The sequence below is a fragment of the Cyprinodon variegatus genome, unplaced genomic scaffold (assembly GCF_000732505.1).
Source record: "Cyprinodon variegatus isolate N-32 unplaced genomic scaffold, C_variegatus-1.0 Scaffold1803, whole genome shotgun sequence".
In the NCBI taxonomy this organism is placed as follows: domain Eukaryota; kingdom Metazoa; phylum Chordata; class Actinopteri; order Cyprinodontiformes; family Cyprinodontidae; genus Cyprinodon; species Cyprinodon variegatus.
Window position 1 is genome coordinate 20,037 of NW_015152256.1, and position 23,814 is coordinate 43,850.

Here is a 23,814-nt window from a genome sequence, read left to right on the forward strand (position 1 = left end):
ATATACACATATACATACATATATAGATATATTAATTGAAGATTATATTTATGAATTTTTTGATTGCAAACCACTTATGTGGTTTGTTCAAACGTTAAGACGGTCTTTTTGACGTTTAATCACAATTTTGAGACTTTAAATTGTTCTTATACTTAGACAACTCTGTCATGTTGTATACAAATAGTATATACAAAACTTAATTTCGTTTTGTACTGCTTTCAGAACTTTTCCATTCCATAAAGTGCATCAGTGATCAAATGTTAACAGTTTGGGAATAATAAAAAAAAAAAAAAAAAATGGTACAAAAACGCATTGATATGGAAGTTCAGAGCATTAATATACAATGTAAATGTGCAGTATTTCTGGTTTGGTGTTCTCAGTTTGATACAGAGTCTGTGACATGATTTAGAGTTTTCTCAACAGTTCAGCAGTCTGATGGGAGTGGGGAAGGAGCTGTTGCAGAATCTGCTGGGCCTGCATCAGATGCTTCAAAGTCTCTTCCCAGAGGGCAGCAGGGAGAACAGTCCATGGTGGGTGTGTGAGGGGTCATTGATGATGTTACGCATTGGGACACACAGCACTTGGATGAAATGTATTTAATGGGGGAAAAGGAGCCCTGATGATCCTCTCTGCTGTTCTTACCACTTTTCTCTTTTCCAGTCTGAGGTGCTGCAGCCTCCACACCACACAGAGAGACAGCTGGTCAGAACGCTCTCTATATGGTGCTTCTATGGAAGCACCATTTATCCCAAATAATCTCTAAATTATGAGATTATAAGTCTGAATGCAAATTGTAATTAAAATATCAAAAATGTTTGATAATATGTAAAAAGTAGAAATTACCTTACATTTCATAACTGGGAATTCTCCAAAAATTATGTTACATGGCGATTTTTTTCAGTGAAGCAGTAAACTGCTTACATACTTGTAGAAAAAAGTACATCAAACCTCTTTAAAGAGGGCTAAAAATTGCAAAAGGTCTCTTTGCTGATACTTATATGGATAACTATTTTCCTGAAAGCTACCTGCTAACCTGAATTAAAACTTAAAGTCATGTGGACAGTTTTTCATTTTTTTTTAACACTTATCTTTTTTGCGGCAGACTGGAAACAAAGGTTAAATGTCCTAACATTTGTAGCACTCAAGTCAAAGTTTCTTAAAGCCACGCAAGGTTCAGAAACAGTTTTTATGGGGGGGGATCAGGAATGAAAAACCAATGACACATTGTATAATTTGTGAAACAGAGAATCTGGTTTATTACCATTCAACTCCATCCACCACAGATATTACAGAGCAGATTCACAATAAGCTTTTTATTTAACAGCAGCTTCTTTTTTTCTTTTCTATCCCCCACCACTTTGTCCTCCAAATCTCCCTGACGCATACTAGGAAAAAGCATTCAGGTGAAAGATTGTATTTGGTGTAAAGACTGGACCCTTAAATCCTTCAGCTGTAACCACTCCCATAGACTTTTTTTTAATTCTTTTATTTATATAGGATTTTGATGCTTTTATCAGAGCTGCAAAACAAAATGTACATCCTCCATCTTTCACTGCAAGTGCCAGGCTCCTCTTTTTCAGACAGTAATAGAAGAGAAGGGGGCACTGTATAAAAATGTACAGTGGTTTTATTTGACATACATTCCATAGATTAAACAGCTGCAAAATAGGAGGCACACCCAGTATTGCACTTCATTAAAAGTTCTGGCTCAAAACAAAACCCAGAATACCGAACAAAACTGAAGTGAAGAGAGCAACTTCGGAATACAGCTACTTGAAATAGTATCGCTATGTACAAGATTAGATAAATCGTACACTATTTCCAACCGGAAAGTGATATTCTTAACAGTCAACTCACCTTTTTGTTGCCCGTCGACCAATGATGCACTTGACAGTGGGGAATACTGTACAAGATTACGAAAAGAGTTTACATACAACAATGGTTTAAATTTATTGTACGGAAGCTGGAAATATGGCCCCTTCCTTTTTTTTTTTTTTCTTTTCCCCCCACTCTTTTTAAACTCACGTTCATCCTGTCGCGTTTAAGCAAATTTATTTAATCTTCAATGTTACATGGTTACAGTTCAGTGATCGGGAGGTGTGCAACGTCTATAGAAGCCGAGGGATTACAACGGCTGCATGCAAACACGTCACAAATTATTTTCTTTTTTTTTTTTCCATTCTTCTTTTTCAGATTTTCTTTAAAAAAAAAAAAAAGGGATTTTATTATTAAGTTTGCTCTGAATCCAAAAGAGGAGCAGCTTGTGCTCGTAGCAGAGCCTGGATCCTGCTGTTGGTGATAGAGTAGACCTGACGACTCGCGGCGTGGAGCGGGAACCTGGTCCGTTGTCCAGGAGACTCAAAGCCAGAGCTCAGCTTCGTCGCTGAGCCTCTTCCTCTGCAGCAGCAGCGGCGGCAGCGATTAACATCACAGTGGACCGACTGGTTTTCAGCGAGTCCCTCAAAAGTTTAGAAGGTGTGGGCATTCCTGCACACTCCACAGCCCAGAGCAAATTCTTCACCTGTCGGGGGGTGGACCACATGCAAAGGGCACTCTGTGCCTTCCAGCTGCTTGCCCTTGGGTCCTATAACAAGGAGACAGTAGTTTTACCAAAGACCAACTGTTTAGCTTCTAATGCTAAGTGTTAGAAATAAAGATGAGGTTTTAAAGATAACCTGAATGGCAGAAAATCTATAGAATACAAAAACTAAGATATTTTCCCTGTTTAGTCATTTGTTGTCCCCAAAAAAAAGTCTATTAAATGCTTTAGTTGTTAATATGAGGAGTGGCTCTTTGGACCCTCTAAAATGGCTCTTTATAGTGGTTAAAAATTATGAAATAAGAAATAGTTTTGAATATACTAAAATACCAGTTTATAAGCTTCAGGTGTTTTAAATATTTGAATTGAAATTTTACATCAGAATGACATAAAAAAAAAAAATCAGAAATATGTTTTTAAATCATTTTTTTTGTCATTAGCTTGAAAAATAAGTAACATAATTTTCCTCAAAGAATATTCCATAGGAAAAAAGAGCCATGCTTCTTCTTCATTTAACATTTTCTGTTTTTTTTCTTATTCTAAAAACCTAAAAAAACTAAAACTTAAAGATGTTTAAATTAAGTTGTGTTTTATTAAAAGTTCATGTATTATTTGCAGCTCTAAATGACTTATTTAGCTGGACGTAGAGTATAATAGTGCTTTGGATTTGAAAGTTTGCAGACCCATTTTCTAGACAAACAATTCACTCACCTGCAGGACAACGAGGGAGCTCCTCTTTAGGAACGCTGGTCATTCTCTGGAAGTCATCATGGCAGGCATTACAGAAGTGTGTGGTTCCAAAGCAGAAGAAAACAGCCACAGAGCAGCAGTACCGGCATTTATACTCCAGAAAATCTGTGCCATGTTTGGAGCACATCTGCCCAAAGTAGATAGGAGAGGAAGCAGAGTGGTGATTAGTATTTGATTTAAAGCAAACAGATTTGTCTTGTAACAAATTTCAAACATCAGACAAGCTGTCACAAAGCTAGGATCCCTCCAGGTATCATTTACTCACCTGAGCTCTAGAGACATCTGAGCATGCTCCACAGATCAGTTCGCTGGGGTCATAGTCATCACCTTGCCCTGCTTCTGCATCACAGCGAGCTTCTCCTCCAAAATACGCCTACAAGAGAGGAGACTGTTGATTTACAATCCATTATAAACATGTGGCAAAAAGCTTCTGCATGCCAGTCATTTTGGACCTTTTTGCACTTGTAGCAGACATAGTAGGCATATCTGTTCATTGCAAAGCCTGCAGGGTCATTGTGGAAGCGTGCACCGGGTGTGGTGATGGCCTCACTCTTGTGTAAGCCTTCATACTCCAGCCTCATCAGAGCTTTCCTCCTCACATCCTCATAAAGCTCCTTAATGGGATCCAGGAGGTCTTTGATCACAGAGTGATTGATTTTGTTCTGCAGGGAAGAACACAAGAAACAGTTAATTGAATCTCTTTGTAAAATATCTTGCAAGCAGACCAAAGAAAACGATGAGTAATATTCTTAACAAAGCCAAACCCAAAGAATTTGTAGTACCTTGCAAATGGGACACAGCATGAAGCCAAATGTGATACGAGGCCCAAGCCAGCGGTTTTCAAGAACGCGGCGAGTGCACTGAAGGTGAAACACGTGAGTGCAGTCCAGCTGCAAACAGAACAGACAACTCAAATATAAACAAGCAGCTCATTGGGCCAGTAAGTATCAAAAGGAAACTCAGAGGTACCTGTACAGCAGGAGCAGCAGAGAGAGCCTCTGTAAAGCAGATCATACACATGTCGTCTGCATCCTGTTTAAGGCAGCCGGCGTTCTTGTCGCAGCCGTGCAGACACGGCAGGCACGTCTCCTCGTTTTTCACTCCCCCACAGGGGTGTCCGCAGGGATGAGTCTTACTGCAGGCCAGCTTAGCGTACTCCTGGGAGGGTTGACAGGAAAGGAGAAGGTGAGGCTTAGGAAATATAATGAAAGTCTTTATTTGGTTTAGTGTAAAGCTCTTTACAGAATAATTATATGTTTGACAGAGTTTAATGAGAAGAGGAAAAGCCAATTTTCTACTTGTTATCTTTAACTATGAAACGTTTCAGGAACATTTTCAGGCTGTTTGCTGCAAAACAGGACAACTATAACCCAAGCAGCCCTTAGTTCCCCTTAAACTAAAGACTCAATCTAATACATCTATAAGTGCATTGGTTGCAATATTGAAGAAAGTCCTATCTTTGAGAATATTAGTGTTACCAAATTAAAGTATAAATACATTTATTAAAAATTAAATGGTTGTTCATTTCATTAAAAACATTTAAACCAGTTAAAAATGTTTCATCCAAAGCTTAATGCTTAAAAGTACCTGGAGAAGAGTTAAAAATGTTCACTGTGAACACATCGATGGACTTTCAGTAGCTTTATTCTGAAGGGTTAACAGGAAGTAGTATTTGTACACCACTTTCCCTGGTCTGTTTTTTTAATAGCTTTAGGCTATCTGTGAAATCAGATGTAGTTGTGATAACCAACACTAGTTTGAATGAAGAGGGAAAAAAAAAAAGATGTGGCAAAATCATGTTTTAAGCTTTTTAAACGAAATTCCTGGTTTTTAACCCAATAGCCAATAATGGACCTGTTCCAAAGTCCTGCAGGGAGTATAGAATCAGAAGTGAGGACCAGGGGGGATGTGACCACTCTGCCATTATGGGACAAGCCGTGGCCTTCCTCCTTCATGATGAGTCTTGGAGATGTCAATTTAAGTCTGAGCTCTGGAAAATGATAAGATCTAAAACTTGGCTTTGTTGCTCTTTGAGCAAAGCGACTGATAAATCTGTGGTGTCTGCGCTCCCAAGCACCACTTAGGTCTGCAACAATGACCTTCAAGTTAAAGTTAGCCAGCCTAAGTGTGTGAGAGTGTATGTTGAGTTTGCCCCCACTTACATAAGGTCTGACAAATGCATTGTGGATACTGAAAATGAATGGCAAATATGACATGAATTTGTTTCAAGAAGAATTTGTTAGCCCATTAAATTCTAATTTGCTAAATTCATATTGGTCTGGTTATTTCTCTGTTTAATGGTATCAATGTTTTCTATGATAAATAGTGAATAGTTACATATTATAGAATCCTTCAGCAGAAAGCAATATATCAATATATATATTGAAGTATTTACACTGGAAATTACTGCCTGTTGGGTTAGTAAATAACTCAGGGACGCTTCCCTTTAATACACTGTCTATAGTTGGGTTACATTAGGTTAAACATTTCTTGAACAGCAGAAATGTTTACCTTTTTATAGGCATTGGTCTGATTTATTCAATACATCCAAGGTACCAGGCATATCGGTTCCAAAATTAAGATTGCATGTTAACTGAATACTATTAATACATATCAGCTGTCATTTAGAAATAAAAATCCACATGTTTAAGGTAGAGTAAGGTTGGCATGTTACATACATTTGAAGTGAATTTAACTTTTTAACTCTTTATTGATGCTTGACTTGACCACCAGGTCACATCTGTTTGGTCTAAAGAGAAAAGCAGCATTTCTGGCTATATTAATACAAATTGCATGAGCACTACACACACAATATGCTGTTTGTCAAGGTTTACCCAAGTATGGTAAAAATCTCTCTGTTGTTTCAGGATTTAGTTGTTTTTTTCTGCTGATTTAAAGAGATGGAAAAGACAATGCCGGCAGTCAACGGAGCAGCATCAGCGACAACTGCAGCAACAATGTTGTATTGTAAATTATATACAGGTTATAGGCAGGTCACATCGTATTATTTTCCTATGGTCCCTATGAAAACCTATGCCTGTGCCTTGCGATATCGTTTAAAGGGTAAAACTGATAAAAAGCAGTTAAATTTACTTACTTTTCAAAATATGTTTGTTTTAATGTTTTCTTTCCAATCAGAAAATCTTCATATTTTAGGAAAAAAAGACAGTTAAACTATATTCCTTATCTGTACTATAACTTATATTGAAAGCAATAAAACAAAGTGATTGTTTTTTTATTTGGTATTTTGGCAATGGTTGCCTAGGCGAATGATTAAGTTAAGTGGATGCTTCACACCTGACAGTCTGGGTCTGAGCAGACGCTCCCCACTGCAGACAGCTCGGTTCCATTTCTAGTACCACAGAACCTGCAGGCGTCTGAGCTGCTGGATGCTGGTTTACCTGCAAAAATATTTAATATGCAAGCAGGAGAAAGACATAAAATCAGCAAGGAAAAGTTTGAGAACTTTTGTCATTGAAGTTTCTTCAGGGATTAATATGCCAGGTTACCCGTGTGCTCTCTGAACTCCACCATGGCCTTCATCGTCTTGGAATCAGCCAGAGCCATAAGCCAGAAGAGCTTGGTTCTCCCACACCCTTCATGGAGGTCAACTTTAATTGCCTCCTCTTCCTCCTTAAACACCTGAAGCACAGTGGAACACAATGCTGAAAACGACCAGCTAACAAGATGGCCACCTAGTAAACGCTTAGCATTAAAAGCAGAAACATTTAAAACATCCCATTTATACTTATACTATTGTTCACGAAGAAAAATCTAAATATGCAAACATTAATGCAAACTTCTAACCAACCTGTCTCTGGTGGGAGCGAGTGCGTCGGTGCAGATGAAGGAAGCGGTCGCAGTCGGTGCAAAGGTTGCCGCATATGTTACACAGGATGATCGCTGCTGTTTCGCCGTCGTCATGATTGTCACACATGGGCTGTAGGTGGCAGAGAAGGGAATACATTATTACCCTCTCCATTAGCTTCACACACACTAGATCTTATTTATAACTCTCTCACCATCTGCTTCTGCTGTCCGTCTTTACCCATCCAGCGACCGGACGAAAGCCGGTCGACGTGGTCCTGGTCCAGCACGCACAACGATGCCAAGGCCAGCCACAGCTGAGGAAAAACAGGAGTAAATGATTACAGCACCATAAATAATCACTAGTTTAGGCTTTTTTTTAGCTTTCTTACCCTTGTTGTTGCTATACAGCGAACAGGAGAGCGGTGCTCCTCCTCCATTTTAGTCAGAGCAATGATGGTCTCTGCAATTGCATTTTTGGTCACCCTGGACCAGGCATCTGACAGGTGGCCCTAGCAACAATAATGTGTATTAGTTCAATCGGTGCAATGAATTTAATACAAAACCAGAACTGAGAGAAGCAAACACTCACAGCTGCCATATCTTTGACCAGCTTTATGATGATCTCAGCGATCTGTGGAGGCGTGGACCCTTTCATCCACCAATGGCTCTCACCTCTGCGGATGTAGCTGAGTGCAAAAGCAGAGGATGAAAACGGAAAGAATTAAACAAAAAAGCACTGCTAAGTAAGGTTACTTATAATTTACCAGAAAACCGCGTACCTGGAGTTAAAGATCATGGGAAGAGTGACGGTTGTGACACCCTTTCCGGCAACGGTGCCGCCCGTCCCGGAGATGGTGGTGCCTTTGGCTTTAAGCTGCACGGTGAGGGCCTTGGCGATGCAGCCCAGGAACATGTCGAGGATGCAGAGCTTGTTCCAGTCGCCCTTCTCTGTGGAGTGGATAATGTCGCTGATGTCTGCTGGGGGGAGAGCCTTCACTCCTATGATGCTGGCGAGGCGGACTGGCGTCACTTCGGGTAGGACGCGTCGGAGCAAAGACGTCACCTGAGACGAGAAAGGTAATTCGCTAAATGTTCATAGCTAGTAGGCAAGGTGGATTTAAGCTTATGATTGAGTATGAATTTGCAATGGGAATTTGAGCAAAGAGTGGATGGGGTTGGACCTTTTTTTTTTATAAAAACGATAAAGCAGACGAGTCTTGAACACCTATAAAGCATTATGCTCCCTTAAATTCAAACCCTCAACCACTGATATGATTCAATAATGTGATTCTGTTTGCAAGTGCTTTTTATAGCTCTCAGTCAGTAGAACCTCGATCTTCAAACTGCTAAAGTCGCTCCTCTTCATTTTCAAGATGAATGAACACCGTCTGAAAAGCGCTGGATGTCATAGCGTTAAATGTAATTATAGGGGCTGTAATTATGCAGGTTTTAAAATCTCATCAATGCCCTCACTTATGCACAGGGTGGACTGCATCATATTAGCGAGGATTATGTACAAAGTTGTCTGAAGTTAAGAGTGTTTATTGAATCTGATGTGGCGCACACTTAGGAGACCACGATAGGAAATAAATAGAGAAAGTTAAGGCCCAATGTTTCGCTGCTATTTGATACCAGAGTCCTTTTTTGATACTGTTATGGCATCAACAATTATATATATGGTGTGGTCATCAGCTTATTAAGAGAATTAGGTTGTTAGGGTTGATCAGGAAGACCAGCTCTATTTACTACCCTATGAATGACACGGTTACATCACGGAAACATCCTTCAGTGAAAGACAGCTGCCTCCATAATGCATAAAGTAATAATATTAAACCAAAAAAAACAGACTCAAAGGTATGAGCAGTACTCGAGTTGAGGGGGGATGAAGGGGGATGGCACCCCCCTTCTTAAAAAGTCTTAAAAATCCTCCCCCTTCTAAAATGACCATTCCCCCATACCATCCTCTTTGACATTTTATCACTAAATGTGTTAGCTTCGATCATATATTAACAATAATGGCAATAATGTTGCCCATTCAACATTTGGCAGGCTGCGAGTAGATCACAGCCTGCGCTGTTCTGAACAGCATCACAGCCAAGCGTCAAAGACAACACGATTTGGGGGAATGTGAAAATAAGGAGGGGAGGGAATCTTCCTCGGGTTCCAGGTTCTAAGTTTAAACAAATAAAGTGTCAGAAATGATCTAGAATGGTGTTGATAACAAAATCGGTAATTGGCATCCACTGAGCAGAGAATTTATTCATTGCACACTGACTGTAGCACATCGACTGAAACGTGTCTCCATACAAGTAAAATCCTATTAATTTGAATTTATCTCTCCAACAAAACTATCAATTTTAAGGCATCCATGTATAAGAAATATGAAAACATTAAGAATATGTTTAAAAAATTCCCTTTTCGTTCGTATTTAAATCCATTTTCTCACCAATGGGCGTGAGCTTAGGGTGATGCGCACTCCCGTGACGGGAGGTATTTCTCGGCACAACAGATGAAACCCGGAGGAGAGAATCGAAGCAGGGGCGGATTTAGGAAATTTGGGGCCCTAGGCAAAGACAGGCATGGGGCCCTCTGAAACAACTCATAATACAGACCCATTATAGCGATAGAGATTTTAATAGAATAGACAAATATTATTTACTAAATTTTGACTGCCCTTAATTTATAATTATATACTATGTCTAAGGAAAAATAACAATTCAAGATGTCTTTAATCACATTTTGGAGAGTCAAAATGCATTTTGAGATATCTTAAATTACATAATCTGATTTGTCATTTAAAGTTTCACACATCCGGAATTATAATCAAAGGCATTTCAGTTAATTTGAACTAGTCAAAACTATATCTTTTTAATATCCCAATTATGAAATATCCCCCTAGTGCTGTCACTGAGCTGTCCTAACAGTTGCCTGCAGAATTTTGCGTGGCTGCAATGGTGCTGGCTCTTACTTGAAAAAATTGTTTCAAAATGCCACAATATAGAAAGAACTCAGCAGTACGTGTGTAAATAATCGTTTTGTATCGACATGTCCGACAGGGGATTGGTTCATGTTTTTTTTTTTCCTCCGGTCTATTTTTATCCATTTGCTCCTGGGCGTAATTCTCCCTCCAGTGCTGCGGTGGTGCTAAATCTATTTTGCCCTCCTACCTCGCTTCCTGGTTATACTCTTACAGCAGTGTGTTGCACTGATTTTCTGCAGTATTTTTTTGATGCAACTTTTCTACTTCTGTTATTTGCTGTTGTTTCTAAAAAAAAAAAAAATGCATAACAATATTACAGCTTTCATTGATTTATTTCAAACTTGAAACTTTGTTTAGCCTGTAAGGTGTAAAAAAAAAAAAAAGAAATTAATAGATTAATCGAATCGTGGTGTTTTCTTGAGTATTTAAAAGAATCGAATCGTTGGTTCAGGAAATCGATACTGATTCGAATCGCCATGATGGATGCGATTTACACCCCTACTCAGCAGTATGGGATGTACGGAGAACAACAACTTTGTCAACTGTAAGAAGACCCATTTAAATTTAATTATAACGTTTTTCATATATTTAAACACTCTTTTTGTCAAAATTTAGAACTTTTCTTCAATAGCATCTCTTTTCTGCTCCTCTCATCCCTTCACGAGTGTTGCCAACTCCCCAGCAAGAAAGGCCGCTATTGGCTGTCCAAAAAGACGCTATAAGATGCTAGATAATGCCTGTTGTCCAATCAATGGTAAACAGCTTAGTTTGACGGACCTGTTAGAATAGTTTTAACTCATTCATAACCAGCATGTAGCATAGCTTACTTTAAATTAGCCAATAGAAGCAATACTGGTTTTCTAACGAACAATCTATTTTATAAAATAAATACTCTAAATGAATGAAAGGTGAGTAAAATTATTATATTTCATACAGGCTTATTTCATTTTCAGGCTAATTCTAATGTATCTGAATTTGTTAGCACTTTTTTTTTCAGATTTTGAATATTATTTCAGCTGTTTGAACTTAATTAATTGAATTTGAATACAAAAATACTTGATAGTATCAGATATTCATTTGCAATCTTTTATGTGTTTTTGTTCCAAATCTTAACATATTCATTGCCAAAAGATTTTCCAAAGTAAAATTAACGAAGAGGCCTACCATGACTATGAAGCTCAATACAGTGGGAAATTAGTCCCCAACTATGTAGGGGCAGTGATAGCCATGCCAGTCCAGTGACTGACTGCAGTTCTACTGTAAGGTGCCATGGTTAAGGTCAATGACCAGCGTACCTGACATGTAACAACCATACCATGCATAGTGCTTTAGGTTAATATAATATATTAATTAGGCTATGTATGCTTCCAAAAACAAACAAAAAAATTTTAGCATCCCCCTTCTTTTTTTTTTTTTTTTTTTTTTTTACAACTCGACCACTGGGTATGCGTGATCAGAACCCCCTTCCCCTTTTCATACAACAACTTTAATGTGTTCAAATATAAAAAGCAACATCAAGGTCTTAGGCATCATGGATCATGTGTAACCCAATGATATAAGAGCTAAATTAATAGGTGACAGTAAGTGTTTGCTATGATTCAACCCTTCTAATTTATTACTCTCCAACATACAAAGCGACATGTGATTCAAACCAGTGCTACGTATGATGCAGTTCACCTAACCACCAGCTGGTGGAAGCATGGAAATACCATTGTGGAAATTCACAATGTGTTAGGATATGTAGAAATGACATGGATAATAAAAGAAAAAAAAATATGTGTGTTTTTGTTCATGCCCACCTGTCTCTGTACCCTCGGAGAAGCAGTGTGCAGGAGAGAAAACAGGTCCTGCATGAGGGTGAGCTGTTGCGCCAGATATTGGCGGCCCACATTGGAGCCGCTCAGAGCCAGGACCATGGAGAGGAGCTCGAAGCAGTAGGCGTCAGATGAGGCATCGTCGTCGCTGGGCTGGGAATTGGCGTTTTCTTTGCTAGAGATGGCATGCTCCCACTCCTCCCTAACACGTGTGGCTTCCATGCGGATTGCCTGAACAATGTGTGCGCACACCTGGAAATAAAAGGCAGCAGATTTACTTGGTTGGTGATGTTCTGATTGCTTTCCCACGTTTTACTGGGGATGAATGGTTATTTAATGGTTTGACAGTTCTTGTTTACTTGTTTCTGCAGATTGGTTAGTTTGCTTCTGCTGAAGATTATTCCCACCATGTGCTCCTTAAGGTCTGCATCAGATGGTGCCTGTTCACAAAATATATATATATAATCAAAATAATAAGGAAATATATAGAAGTGGTGAGGTAGCTATAAACAGCTGGATAGCAACACACCTTATCCTCTCCCTCTGGAGACGAAAGCAGATTTTTCTCCTCCTGCTCTGGGGTTGGCTCTGCATCTCCACAGATGAGCTTGCCAAAAACCTAAGAGTAAAGAAGATTTACACACCCAGTTTTAAATAAATGTAAACTCTAGAAGCAACACGATTGCAAGACCTGAAAATGAGCCACAGTGACTGACCTGTGAGGTGATGAGCCGGAAAACTCGAAGCGTCTCGGCCTCACAGTTTTTCTGCTGAGCCATGCTGGCTGAGATCTGTCCAAGGATCTTGATGCTCTCGCCCTCCTTCCAGCCAAGAACCTTGACTTGACGAACCCTCAGAGTGTTTTCGGGGCCTTTTAGCTCCACTTTGATCACATGATAATCGCCTCCAGGGAGCTCACTCGTAACCCAGCCCATGTGGCGCGAGTCAAGGTCAACCTTTAGTTAAAAAAAAAAAATCGGACTCATCATTTAGTTTTTATCCAATCTGTTTTTCTTATGAGAAGGAACGACATCTAAGAGTGCAGACATATTTCTAAAATGATTTCTCAATGGGTAAACTGCTCATACCTGCTTAATTCTGCAGAGGTCCTCTATTGCTTTCCCACAAAGAAATGTCACTGATGTGACTTTGTTCTGTTTGCATAAGAGAAAAAAACACAAATTCACATAAAACCATAATATAACACATATTTTGCACTATTGCAGTTCAGGCTGCTGCTTGGCTATTTTTCATGGGAATAGTTTGCAAAACTAGTTTATAGGCTTGACACACAATTCCATTAATGGGTACAGAAGCATTTTCCACCTTTTACAAAGGTTTTTACAGTCAAATTCAGGTAAAAAACTGATAGTAGCTGAAACGTTTTCTTTAAATATTATGATAAAGCAGGAGATATGTGGTAAATGTTGCATGAAAAAAAGTTCTGAAGTTATCTGAAGAGAGATAGAATGCTAGCATTATTCTACAGATTGCTTTTATTTTTTCTAAAAAGGGGTTAGTATAAAGAGTAACATAAAACAGAGGGTACATCAGGACTACTCCAGCATGAAAGAAGAGAATAACAGATTTATTGTACAAAAAAACCTTAAACAATAGATATTGGAAGTATAAAGTCTTGACTATATATTTAAGGGCTTAGTTCTTCCTTAAATAATTGTGTGTTTGTTAACTGAAAACCTGTTATGAAAGATTAAATTGGTAAAAACTTCAGACTGGAAAAGTCTGGATTTATCCAGAACAGTTTTATCAGAGTAAAGATGAAGGAAATTAAATTAAAAAATTGGCTGTAAATTCATGTGGAAGCGTTACCAAAATACACGCAAAATACACATTAATATTTAGATGTAAGCATTGAGATCACCTTTCTAAAGGTGCTGCAAGGTAGAAGGATTCAATCTGTACAATATTAATCAGCAGTATTCCTCAAAAATTGGTCCAAGAAAATTGGCAGCAGTCTCCTCACAGAAGCTGTACAAATGTGACTGATGTTTCAGTCATTTCTTTAAGAAAGACTGACGTGTCGTTCACTAACTAGAAAAATCTGCAAAATCTACAGGGACTAAACTGTTATTACACCCAAATAACTGCTCATTACTAAAGGCATGTGTTTTAAATTCAAAACGTTGAAAAAATGTATTTCAATAAAAAAGGATAGTACATTGGAAATATAAAAACCTTCAATTAGCCATTTTATCTCCACTAAAGCCCTACTTTTCCATCATTGGTCACTACAGATACCCTACAGATTTTACATATTATCTAACAAAACATTGTTATTTTTTTAGCACCAAAATGTCAAGTTTGTTGTTCCTTACCCCAATGTCTCTGGAGTTGTCCACGTGAACAGAAACTTTGGTAGCATTTATGCCTTTAACACAGCTAAAAGTGATGCTTTTGGTCTTATTTTTATCCTCATCTCCAGACTCCCAGAAGGTCTCTGTGGAGCCATCCGTTAGGCTGCCGATCATGGCAGGGCGACTGGACGTCTTAATGTCTACCACACTAGTAAGGTCCTTCAAGCAGGTTACCAGGCAGAGATCCTGTAAAAAAAACAACAACAAATTTCCAGCAGGTTTTTAAGCACAGCGGATGAGGAACAATAGGGGCTAGAGCTGGGCGTGTTCTTGCCTGGCTCATTGCTTCGTATCCGGACTGCACACTGATGTTGAAGCTCTCCTCGCTGTCTCCATCGTCCGACTTGGACAGGATGTTGTTGATGTGATGGAAGACGTTGCTCTGATGGAGGAACTGGTGGTCGGACTGTTTAAATTTGAGACTCCAGCATCTAAAGATAAGACACAAAAAACAAAATTTGACATTTGTGTCTAGGATCATAATACAACTTATTTCAACTTGAACCAGAGATTTACCTTAGCGCCATCTGCTGCAGTGCACTGCCACTAGGAAGTGACATCATGAGGTCAGAGATTGTCTGGAGAAGACGATGAAAAGTGTGGGGGAGCGGATGGGCTGCCTCCCCAGCGATCACAATGTCTGACAGAGGATGTTCACATACACCAAGGTCTCTTTCCTAAAGAAAGCATGGAGATACTCCTTATTAGAGAACTTTAAAGATAAAAAGAAAGATGACATGGCTCCTAGCTCTAAGCCAGTCTTACCTGCTCAACATTTTCTTTGTTCCCCTTATTCTCCTCATCTTCCTCATCCTCTGGCTCACAGGGCGAAGGTGTGAGAGAGGCTACGAAATGCCAAAGAATGTCATGGAGGGAGGTGGTCTGGATTACGTTGCACAGCAGCCAGTTGAACGCCTGGTGGGAAAAGAAATTAGAAAAAAAAAAGGTCAATTGATGCAAATCTGACTCAGCTTTGAAAAGGGAAGATTTCGCAGCCACAACATCAGTACCTCCATGGCAAACACCCTGCAGGCAGACTTTCTCAGAGCATGCTTCATTGCCACCTCCAGGCCTTCAAGGTCGTGGTGCTGGATAACAAAAGCCAGAACAGGCCACTGGAAATTCCTCTCCCCTTTACTGAGTGAGCCGTGAGCAGAGATCAGCCGGGATAGCTCGGGAGACGGGTGCCGTAGCAGGGAGGAGCCTACTTCTATGTGGAAAAGGGAGCGGTGATGTTAAAAAGACGCTACAACTCAGTCTGAGCAAAACAAACCACCTGTGTTAGTCTACCTGCATCTCCGCTATGAACCCTCCGCCTGGGGACGGCTTTGACCCGGGCTGGTGACGGTGAATGCTGCTTGTCGTACTCTGAGGCCACAACAGAGTAAGACCTCTGAAAAACTGTGCGCTTTGCAGTGTCACTGTCTGTAATCGGACTGGTTTCAAGACTAGAAGGAAAACAAGAAACAGAAGGCAGCACTTGGTTACCCTATCCTGAAAGACCTCAACTTAAGTTTCGGTTCAGTTTAGGATTGTTAACGGCTCAATTAAGTCGTACTTTGAGACGGATGGATTCTAACCAAATCAGTGTCTTGTAAAATACTAATACTTAACGAACTCTCACATATTGCAATGTTAAAATCATTAAGTTGAAAGAGTATTTAAGGAAGCGTAGTTGACAGGTGATTTCAGCCTTTGTGCACCAATGTTTTGTAGCTTAAAGCTTAAACTCAGGCTGGACTTGTTAACATAAATAATGCACATTTTCAAGTTCCCACACATGTTCTCAGTCCGAATGAGTTCTGATCATTCCAATCAAGTAACAAGGTCATTAGCAGGATTCTGAAGAACTTGACTGCATCCCGAAGGGGCAATTCAGCCATTTGATTCAGGTGTGGAAGCAGAGGCACATATAAAAGGTGCAGGACACCAGAATTAAGGAAGCCTGATCTAAACATTCAGGCTGTATATTTAGGGACCCTGTCCGGCGAGAAGAGTCAAGATCCTCTATTTTCATTTTCCAATCAAATCTGTCCAGCTTTCCTGTTGATAAAGATCACCCCCCATAGTATAGCACTGCAACCTCCATGCCATGTTTTACCAGGAAGATGTAAAATTCATGCCATAAAAGTTCCCTTTTGGTTTTTAATTGACCCCAGGAACGTTCTTTTAAATGCTTGCAAACTAAAATGGGACTTCTTAAGGCTATCTTAATACACTTGTCTTTACTCTTACTACTTTTTTACATTTTTTTTATAAAGGTTAAACTTGCTGAGTCCAAGAATGCTATTAAGTTTGATGCTGCAGCAATCTTTTAGGAATTCAGCTAATTCATTTATTCAAAATACACTACTCAAAAAGAATTAAAGGATCACTTTGTAATCAAAGTAAAGCATCAAGGTAATTAAACTTCTGGGATATTGATTTGGTCAGGTAAGTAGCAGAGGGGGTTGTTAATCAGTTTCAGCCTCTTTGGTGTTAATGAAATTAACAACAGGTGCGCTAGAGGGGCAACAACGAGATGACCATCAAAACAGGAATGGTTTTACAGGTGGAGGCCACTGACAGTTTTACCCCTCCTCATCTTTTCTGACTGTCTTTCACCAGTTTTGCATTTGGCTCAATTTACTGTCACTACTGTTAGCATGAGGCGCTACCTGGACCCTACAGAGGTTATGCAGGCAGTCCAACTCCTTCAGGATGGCACATCAATACGTGCCATAGCCAGAAGGTTTGCTGCGTCTCCCAGCACAATCTCAAGAGCATGGAGGAGATTCCAGGAGATACCATTTTGAGTTGATGCAATGAAATTTCAGCAAAATGGACTAGCCTGTCGCATAAGTTTTTCACTGTAATTTTTGGGGTTTCTTTGAATCAGCCCTTTTGTTCCTAACCAATCACCCAGTCCATATCAGTACAAATAAACAGCATGATTTTTTGATCTGATGTGTTTTCAAAATGTTCCTTTAATTTTTTTGAGCAGTGTAAAAATCCCTCAATAACGTCTTCAGGTTAGGAAAAACCTGAAGACTATTTAAATGGATTGAAAATGGCAAAAACTTATAAAAACAAAACTCAATTCAATGCTGACAGAATCATACTGTAATATAATTCATATGTCCTTACATTTTCAATGAACATGCAAAGTTGTGAGCATTGATTTTTTTTACCTTGAATTAAAAATGTTGACATATTTTTTTTTACTGTTTGAGCTTCATCACTGCTCAGAGGGGTTCAGCAAATTGCCTTTTTTAGTCTTTTAACCTCAAGGGAATGATTTAATTACCAAATTAGGTGATAATTATTTCAATAATTGATCAATCTGATTAATGTTTTCCATCATTACTTCAATGTTTGTCGTTGTAATAAGACAAAATCTGAACAAGTCTAAGGAGTATGTTAATTTCTGGCATGAGCAGAGTTTGTTCACTACATGACAGGGATTGTTTTTTGTTTTTATTTTACCTTGGGGGCATGGACTTCATATTACTCTCTGGTTCCTCAAACACATTGGGACAAGCGTCAGGTGTAACAGAGATGTAGGGCGCAGGTACAGATGTAGACCGCAGATACCTCATCTCATCCTGGAAGAGGTTGTCATCTTGATAAGCTCCAAAGTTCTCAGTGTGTTGCCTGAAACAAAAGAAAAGAAACCCAGAATGAAACAAAAATGACCAATAAACATTATTACGGCACTTTTCTTTGTGCTGGAGGATCGAATGATGGGGTCTTTAACTACCTCGCTAGTGTTTGTAGGTATAAGCAGCCCATTTTATTAGGAAGTTCCTCTGAGACGCCCTCCTTTAGGCTGGGGAGCAGCTGTGAGTGAAGGGGTCGGGGAGGATGGTGACACAGCATGCTGGGCTCAGCTGCGCTGCTGAGGGACAGCAGGAACAGCGCGTTGGCTCGGATCACCTGGTGGGCCTCCATGGTTGGTAGAGCTCTCGGGGTCTTCACCTGCAGAGGTTTCTTCCTCGACTGTTTCACCTTTAAAACAATATTGATTGTATTTATTTAAATAATAAAAAAACAGAGATGACCGTTTTAGCTCATAGTCTTGCTCTGCTACCTTTTCCCTGGCTGCACTCTGCTTTTCTCTGAGATATTTCTCCCGACAGCGATCACACACCAGATACCAGGTGCTGCCTCCAATGCCTCCATCTCCACAATTTCCAGCCCAGCCTCCACAGAAATGGCCGATGCTGTTGTAGCCCTGACCCCCGGCATAACGGCCACAACCTGCCATGGAAATGCAGCACAAGTTTGTTTAAAAAAAGCCTGATCCACATCTGGAACGTCAGGAAAAAGATTTCTCTTCTCACCTGGATGAGCCTGTCTCATGTGGTAGGTGACGGGGTAAGGATGAGACTCCCCACACAGCTCACAGATGGTGTCTTTCTCTGGTCCGCCCATGGCGAGCTGAGCCATCTCTCCAAACAGATTTCCTCTTGGACGTACCTCCGCCTTCTCCCTCTTTTTCTTCTCCTTCTTTGCCTTTTTGCTGTCCTTTTCATGCTCCTTCTTCTTTAAGATGGCGCTGGACCCTGGGCTGGGAAAGATCATGTTCTGTGTAGCTGCTTTGATGGTGGCCATTGAAATGTCCTCCCAGAACGCCACTAAATGCTGTAAGGTTAACGGCAAGATTGACTTTGGCCTCAGGCAGGGATGAGATGCCATCTCATAGGACGAGGTCTCTCCTTTCCCATCCTCGCACTTTTCTGGGAGCGGAGGCTCCTTCAGCATGGATAACACTTTATTTTTGTTAATGCTGCCCATTTTGGAGATGTCTGGGCCGTGGGGAGCGATATTAAACATGTTGAGTGCAGAGGAAATCTCCAAGGAGTGGCGATTTTTTAACTTGCTCTCTTTTTCCTCGGGCCCCTGTCCTCCCAAGGAGTTACGAATGGGGGCTTGCTCTTTGGTTAAGTCGGGATTAAACTTGAGGAAGGAAGAACAGGCCATGGCGTCGTGGACGATCCCCTCATGCCAAAGGAACGCGGCAAAAACAGCACGGGCACATTCAGCAACCGAAGGGGACATAGCTTGTTTGACGGGCTCAGTGACTCTTGACGTGCTCTCGGCTTTGAACAGAGGCCCGGATTTGTCTTTCTTGGGACGCGTGTGCCGGCTGGATGCCTTGCGGCTGACTTTGGGTGAGGAGCGGCTCTCCAGCTCCTCTTTGACCGGAGCTTTGCCAATGCTGAAGTGGACTTTACATGAGCCTTCATCCGAATTACGGAGCTCCACATTCTCATCGTTGATGTCCTCGTTGGAGAGGAGAGCGCTAGAGGTGCAAACCTCCACTACCTCACTATGGAGGTTCTCCTGGGTCACATGTGGGGATGGAGCACGGTTCTCTGTATTACTGATCACCTCTTTATTAGGATCTTTAGGAGACAGTTTAGATTTAGGAGAGGTAGATCTGCCCCTGAGCGGTTCTGTAAGAGGAATCTTCTTTTTTCTTAGTGTGTCTGGATCAAGAGTGTACGAGTCTGACTTGGATCTCTCCCTGGGGGGGTCGAGGGGCTTTGCTTTAGAAGAAGGGCTGACTTTGGGAGGGAGGTTTTTGTCATGGTGGCTTGAAGAGGAGAGCTGGGATACGTTTCCTGAGGGACTGGATCGTCCCGATGAAGAAACGCCTTTTTGTTTGGGAGAAGAAGAGCGAGAGCCCGGGTTCGGCGACTCGGCCCGAATCCCAGAGGTTCTACCGTCTGCCTTTAGCGCCTGGAGAGTGTTGTGATTGGGTGAGTGGGAGCGGCTGTGAGAGTCGCTTCTAAGCTTGGCTGTGTCAGACCGCAGGATGAGGGCTTCGCTGGCTGAGAGTCCGCCCTCGCTCGCTTTCACCCGGCCCTGCTCAGAGGAGCGCCGGCTCTCATGCTTTGGGGAGCGGTTCTCCTGCCGCTGTTTGCTGCTTTGGGACATGGAGCGTGCACCGGACATCAGATTCCCCCGTTCACCTAAACATGGTTGATTCAAACACAGAGACAACATGATCCACGGCAGCATCAATGCTCAGACCGATTCTCTGATAAAACATCATTAAACAAAAACCAACACCAGCAAATAGTAAAGATGAACAGAAAGAAACAATAGAATAAAAAAACCAAAGCCTTGAATATGAAGAATGTTAAATTTAAGATTAATAAAGGTAAAAAAAATACACACAAACTATTTTTGGCAGTTCTGATTAATCAGAGAAGAATGTGATGAATGAGGACAACTAATGAAGAATGGACGCACTGATGGACAATGGCTACCAATTCAGTTATATGACTGCTCCTTAATATTGGATATAGATAAATCTATTAGAAGCTGAGAACACCTAGAATCTACATAGCATTTACAGCATTATAGTAATTTGCATCTACATTTTGTTTATATTTAAGGAGGAAATCCCATGTTAAGAAATAAATGTTACAGGAAACTTTTAGTTTAGTTAGAAAATCAAATCGATAGACGGGGACCCATACTTGTCTTCCCACTTATAAAGCCAGTGAGAAAGGTAAAGGTGGGTGAAAACAAGAAAAGTATCAGTTTGTTAATTGGCTCTTTTTGTCCTACAATTACAAATGTAAACAGAATGAATCTATTGAACTCAACTGGAACTTTGTATACAGGTGAGATCAGGACTAAAGCTTTTTAGGAACCAAAACTCAAAACAAGTTTATGGAAAAAATAATAAATGTCCACTGTAAAAGTAATATGGAGGATCTGTAATGCTGTGGGTTGCTTGTCTTTCAAAAGGCCCTTGGAATCCTAATAGAGAGTAAAAAACCTTTTTACATGAAAATTTAAGGAATGTGCCACCAACTTAAAAAATAATAATAATAATCCAAAAGTTTTTCTGCGATCCAAAGTACAGAAAAGGTTTACCAAATGCCATAAATGAATTAAATATTCTTCTCTGTTGTCAGATCCAATTCCTCAAAAAAAAAAAAAAAAAGAAACTAAAAACTGAGCAGTAATGTGAATAAAACAGGCAAAATTCCTGTTTCTATCTAATCCCGTTTCAACCAGATTAAATGATAAACCAGAAAAATAAACGCTGCCCTATTGGTAGATGAGGCTTGTTGGTATTACTGACAAACATACCAATAAGTGTTACTGGGAATTTCGGTAAAAAAAAACAAATATTTCTTAACATGGAAATATTTCCTACAATGAATAAAAGTTAAAAGTTCAGTGTGAGGTTTTACTTCTACAACTAAAAAAGATTTAACCTCTTTTTATGTCTTCAGCAGAGAGGAAAATTGTTCTATATTTATATTAAAGACCTGAGCCAGAGATTAATTAGGTGACCAAGATGCCAAAAACTGTTTCATTTTAAGATAAATAGAAAAGGTCCTCATTCATTTTGAAGAAAGGTCGTACCCACCCTCTATGGAGTCTGGGGGGGGGGACCATGCATTATGTGATTACCCACCCTTTTGCCTTAGAGCGAGAGATGAGAGAGCACTACCATGACCAGCCACCGACACACTGCTTTTGTGCACACTCTCACGAGAAGCAAGGCTGCGAGATGAACCATCTACAGCGGGAAAACAGTGGAGCAGGTAAACAAGCCAGACACGAAATGCAAGACAGAAAGAAAGGAAGACAAGATGGACAGAAAGAGAGAGGGAATAAAGAGGAAGGCAACAGGGGTCAGACAGCTGAAGGCAAACCAGGAAAAAGGAACGACACATAAATCGATGGGAAGATTGAGTTGGAACATGACGAAACAAACACTTATAAGAGGGAAATATAGAGGCCTGTGGATATCATGAAAACAGACTTTTTCGTTGGAGCTCTTAAATAAATGACAATTAAATGGGGAAGAACACTACAACTTTTATTTGAAGTATCTTTTAAATAAATGGTTTGATTGCCAAATCCGTGGTGTTTGGTGGCAATAAGGTTAATTAGCAGACATCCCAAGTCTCCCGGAAGTTCCGGATGCCCGCGAGTTGGATAAATTATCCCAGATTTTAGACTATGCGAGGTGGTGTTTTTTTAATGCTAATGAGAGCATGCAGGCAATACAATAATTTGTGCACCATGTGTGGATTAGAACTATTTATATTGCACAGGCACAACAAGAGAAAGCGGGATGTGGGGAGGAGGTTGCTTCTGAATGAGGATATAAAAGCAAGTTTATTCAGAGTAATGAGTAATTAAGAACTTTTGGGGAGTTATTAAATATTATAAACATTGTTTGGAACCTCACATTGATCCGAATCAATTTCTGCGCCTTATTATGCAATAGGTTTAGTAAATAGGAAATGTTTCCTAGCTTATAAAATATATTTATGTAAGACATTTTGAGATGAACTGTATTCCTTGAGCATTTTTATTAAACTATTAACTGAAAATTTTGATTTTTCTTCAAGACATTAGATAAAGACCTAAAAAATAACCACTTAAAATTTTGTAAAAATGTTTTTATCGTATGAAAGACAAACCTTGGCCTAAGTGACAGATCAGCTGTGTTTCTGTCAAATGTTTCTTTTAGAGGCTTCATTCTTCTCCTGCTCTCTGATTACATATTAAAGCAAGCCAATAGGGAGTTTCTTTATTTAATAAAAATATGAATTATAAAGATCTGCGATTGATAGTGTAAACCATCTAATATAATATTAAAAGTTCAAATACAAAATTTTGTCCAATCAGCAGTGAAACAGATTAGCCGAAATAAGGATGCCACCTGCAGAGCAACCAACCGTTTGATCAATAACAGATGCTGATTATCTTTTTTTTTTTTTTTTTTTTTTTGTTTTTTGGAGGGGTGGGGATTCTGATTTTTTTTTTTAAGGAGTGCAGGTTGTTTAATAGTGTGCCCTTTGTATAAAAAAAGTTCAATCTTTATATGACTTTTAATAAACCACATAAGCCGTACTTGTTTACAGATCAAACATTGGGGATATCATTTTCTTTAAGGATCTAAAGCATAAAGTATTCCTGTCCTTCATCTGCTGACTCCTGGTAATCAAGTAAAAAAGATAAAAAAAAAAATAAATAAATAGAATGGTCAATCATCTATCGTTCCTAAAACTCTGTTTTTTATAAAATACACAGGACTCTCCAGATGGACAACAGACGCAACAAGAGGACAGACAGCAGCAATGCTTAAAAAATAGATCAAGATGTGCAACAACTATTACAGAGGCTGAACCCTGGATGCATCCACTACATGTTTTACTTCTTCTAATTTGAAAAGCTAAGCCGGCCAACATACATGCATACATTTTATATGTAACATGTTGATAAATGTTTATTTTTGAAGTGAATGTAGATCCTGTTTGTAAAGTTTAGATAAAAGCCTCACAAGACACTTAAAGCTGAATTTTAGGAGCAATAAAAACCAAAAAGGAGACGGATATGGTAAACAACCAAGCAAGCACAACAAACAGAAATCAAAGCAACTCAGCGTTTTATGAGAGCAGACAGCAAAAATATCTATTTAAACCATGATGTAAAGTCTAAGTATTTCAGCTTGAAATCTTGTTTTTTTTTCAGTGTTTATTTAATGAATAAATGTACCTTTAAAAACGAACAAAAAAAAAAACA

General features: G+C 39.6%; 1 protein-coding gene across 18 annotated transcripts in view; it reads right to left on the minus strand.

The window, feature by feature from the left end:
- Positions 1 to 1,255: 1,255 nt before the first annotated feature.
- The window catches only part of mycbp2 (MYC binding protein 2, E3 ubiquitin protein ligase), a 63,638-nt gene continuing 41,079 nt past the window's right edge, over positions 1,256 to 23,814 (minus strand). For 13 of the 18 annotated variants that reach the window (XM_015404605.1, XM_015404599.1, XM_015404602.1 and 10 more), the window contains 29 exons: positions 21,692 to 21,796; positions 18,591 to 20,225; positions 18,338 to 18,507; positions 18,008 to 18,255; positions 17,734 to 17,901; positions 15,559 to 15,716; positions 15,279 to 15,478; positions 15,034 to 15,183; positions 14,785 to 14,945; positions 14,543 to 14,699; positions 14,230 to 14,454; positions 12,982 to 13,047; positions 12,610 to 12,849; positions 12,423 to 12,512; positions 12,253 to 12,333; positions 11,879 to 12,145; positions 7,879 to 8,162; positions 7,689 to 7,785; positions 7,489 to 7,608; positions 7,312 to 7,413; positions 7,101 to 7,229; positions 6,799 to 6,931; positions 6,587 to 6,690; positions 4,259 to 4,447; positions 4,072 to 4,179; positions 3,742 to 3,951; positions 3,555 to 3,662; positions 3,251 to 3,416; positions 1,256 to 2,584 (listed from right to left, as the gene is read on the minus strand). In XM_015404605.1, coding sequence (XP_015260091.1) covers positions 2,469 to 2,584; positions 3,251 to 3,416; positions 3,555 to 3,662; positions 3,742 to 3,951; positions 4,072 to 4,179; positions 4,259 to 4,447; positions 6,587 to 6,690; positions 6,799 to 6,931; positions 7,101 to 7,229; positions 7,312 to 7,413; positions 7,489 to 7,608; positions 7,689 to 7,785; positions 7,879 to 8,162; positions 11,879 to 12,145; positions 12,253 to 12,333; positions 12,423 to 12,512; positions 12,610 to 12,849; positions 12,982 to 13,047; positions 14,230 to 14,454; positions 14,543 to 14,699; positions 14,785 to 14,945; positions 15,034 to 15,183; positions 15,279 to 15,478; positions 15,559 to 15,716; positions 17,734 to 17,901; positions 18,008 to 18,255; positions 18,338 to 18,507; positions 18,591 to 20,225; positions 21,692 to 21,796 — 5,987 coding nt within the window. In that variant the 3' untranslated portion in view covers positions 1,256 to 2,468. The remainder of the gene's footprint in view (positions 2,585 to 3,250; positions 3,417 to 3,554; positions 3,663 to 3,741; positions 3,952 to 4,071; positions 4,180 to 4,258; positions 4,448 to 6,586; positions 6,691 to 6,798; positions 6,932 to 7,100; positions 7,230 to 7,311; positions 7,414 to 7,488; positions 7,609 to 7,688; positions 7,786 to 7,878; positions 8,163 to 11,878; positions 12,146 to 12,252; positions 12,334 to 12,422; positions 12,513 to 12,609; positions 12,850 to 12,981; positions 13,048 to 14,229; positions 14,455 to 14,542; positions 14,700 to 14,784; positions 14,946 to 15,033; positions 15,184 to 15,278; positions 15,479 to 15,558; positions 15,717 to 17,733; positions 17,902 to 18,007; positions 18,256 to 18,337; positions 18,508 to 18,590; positions 20,226 to 21,691; positions 21,797 to 23,814) is intronic. The other 5 variants (XM_015404614.1, XM_015404612.1, XM_015404601.1 and 2 more) reach the window with 3 other exon arrangements.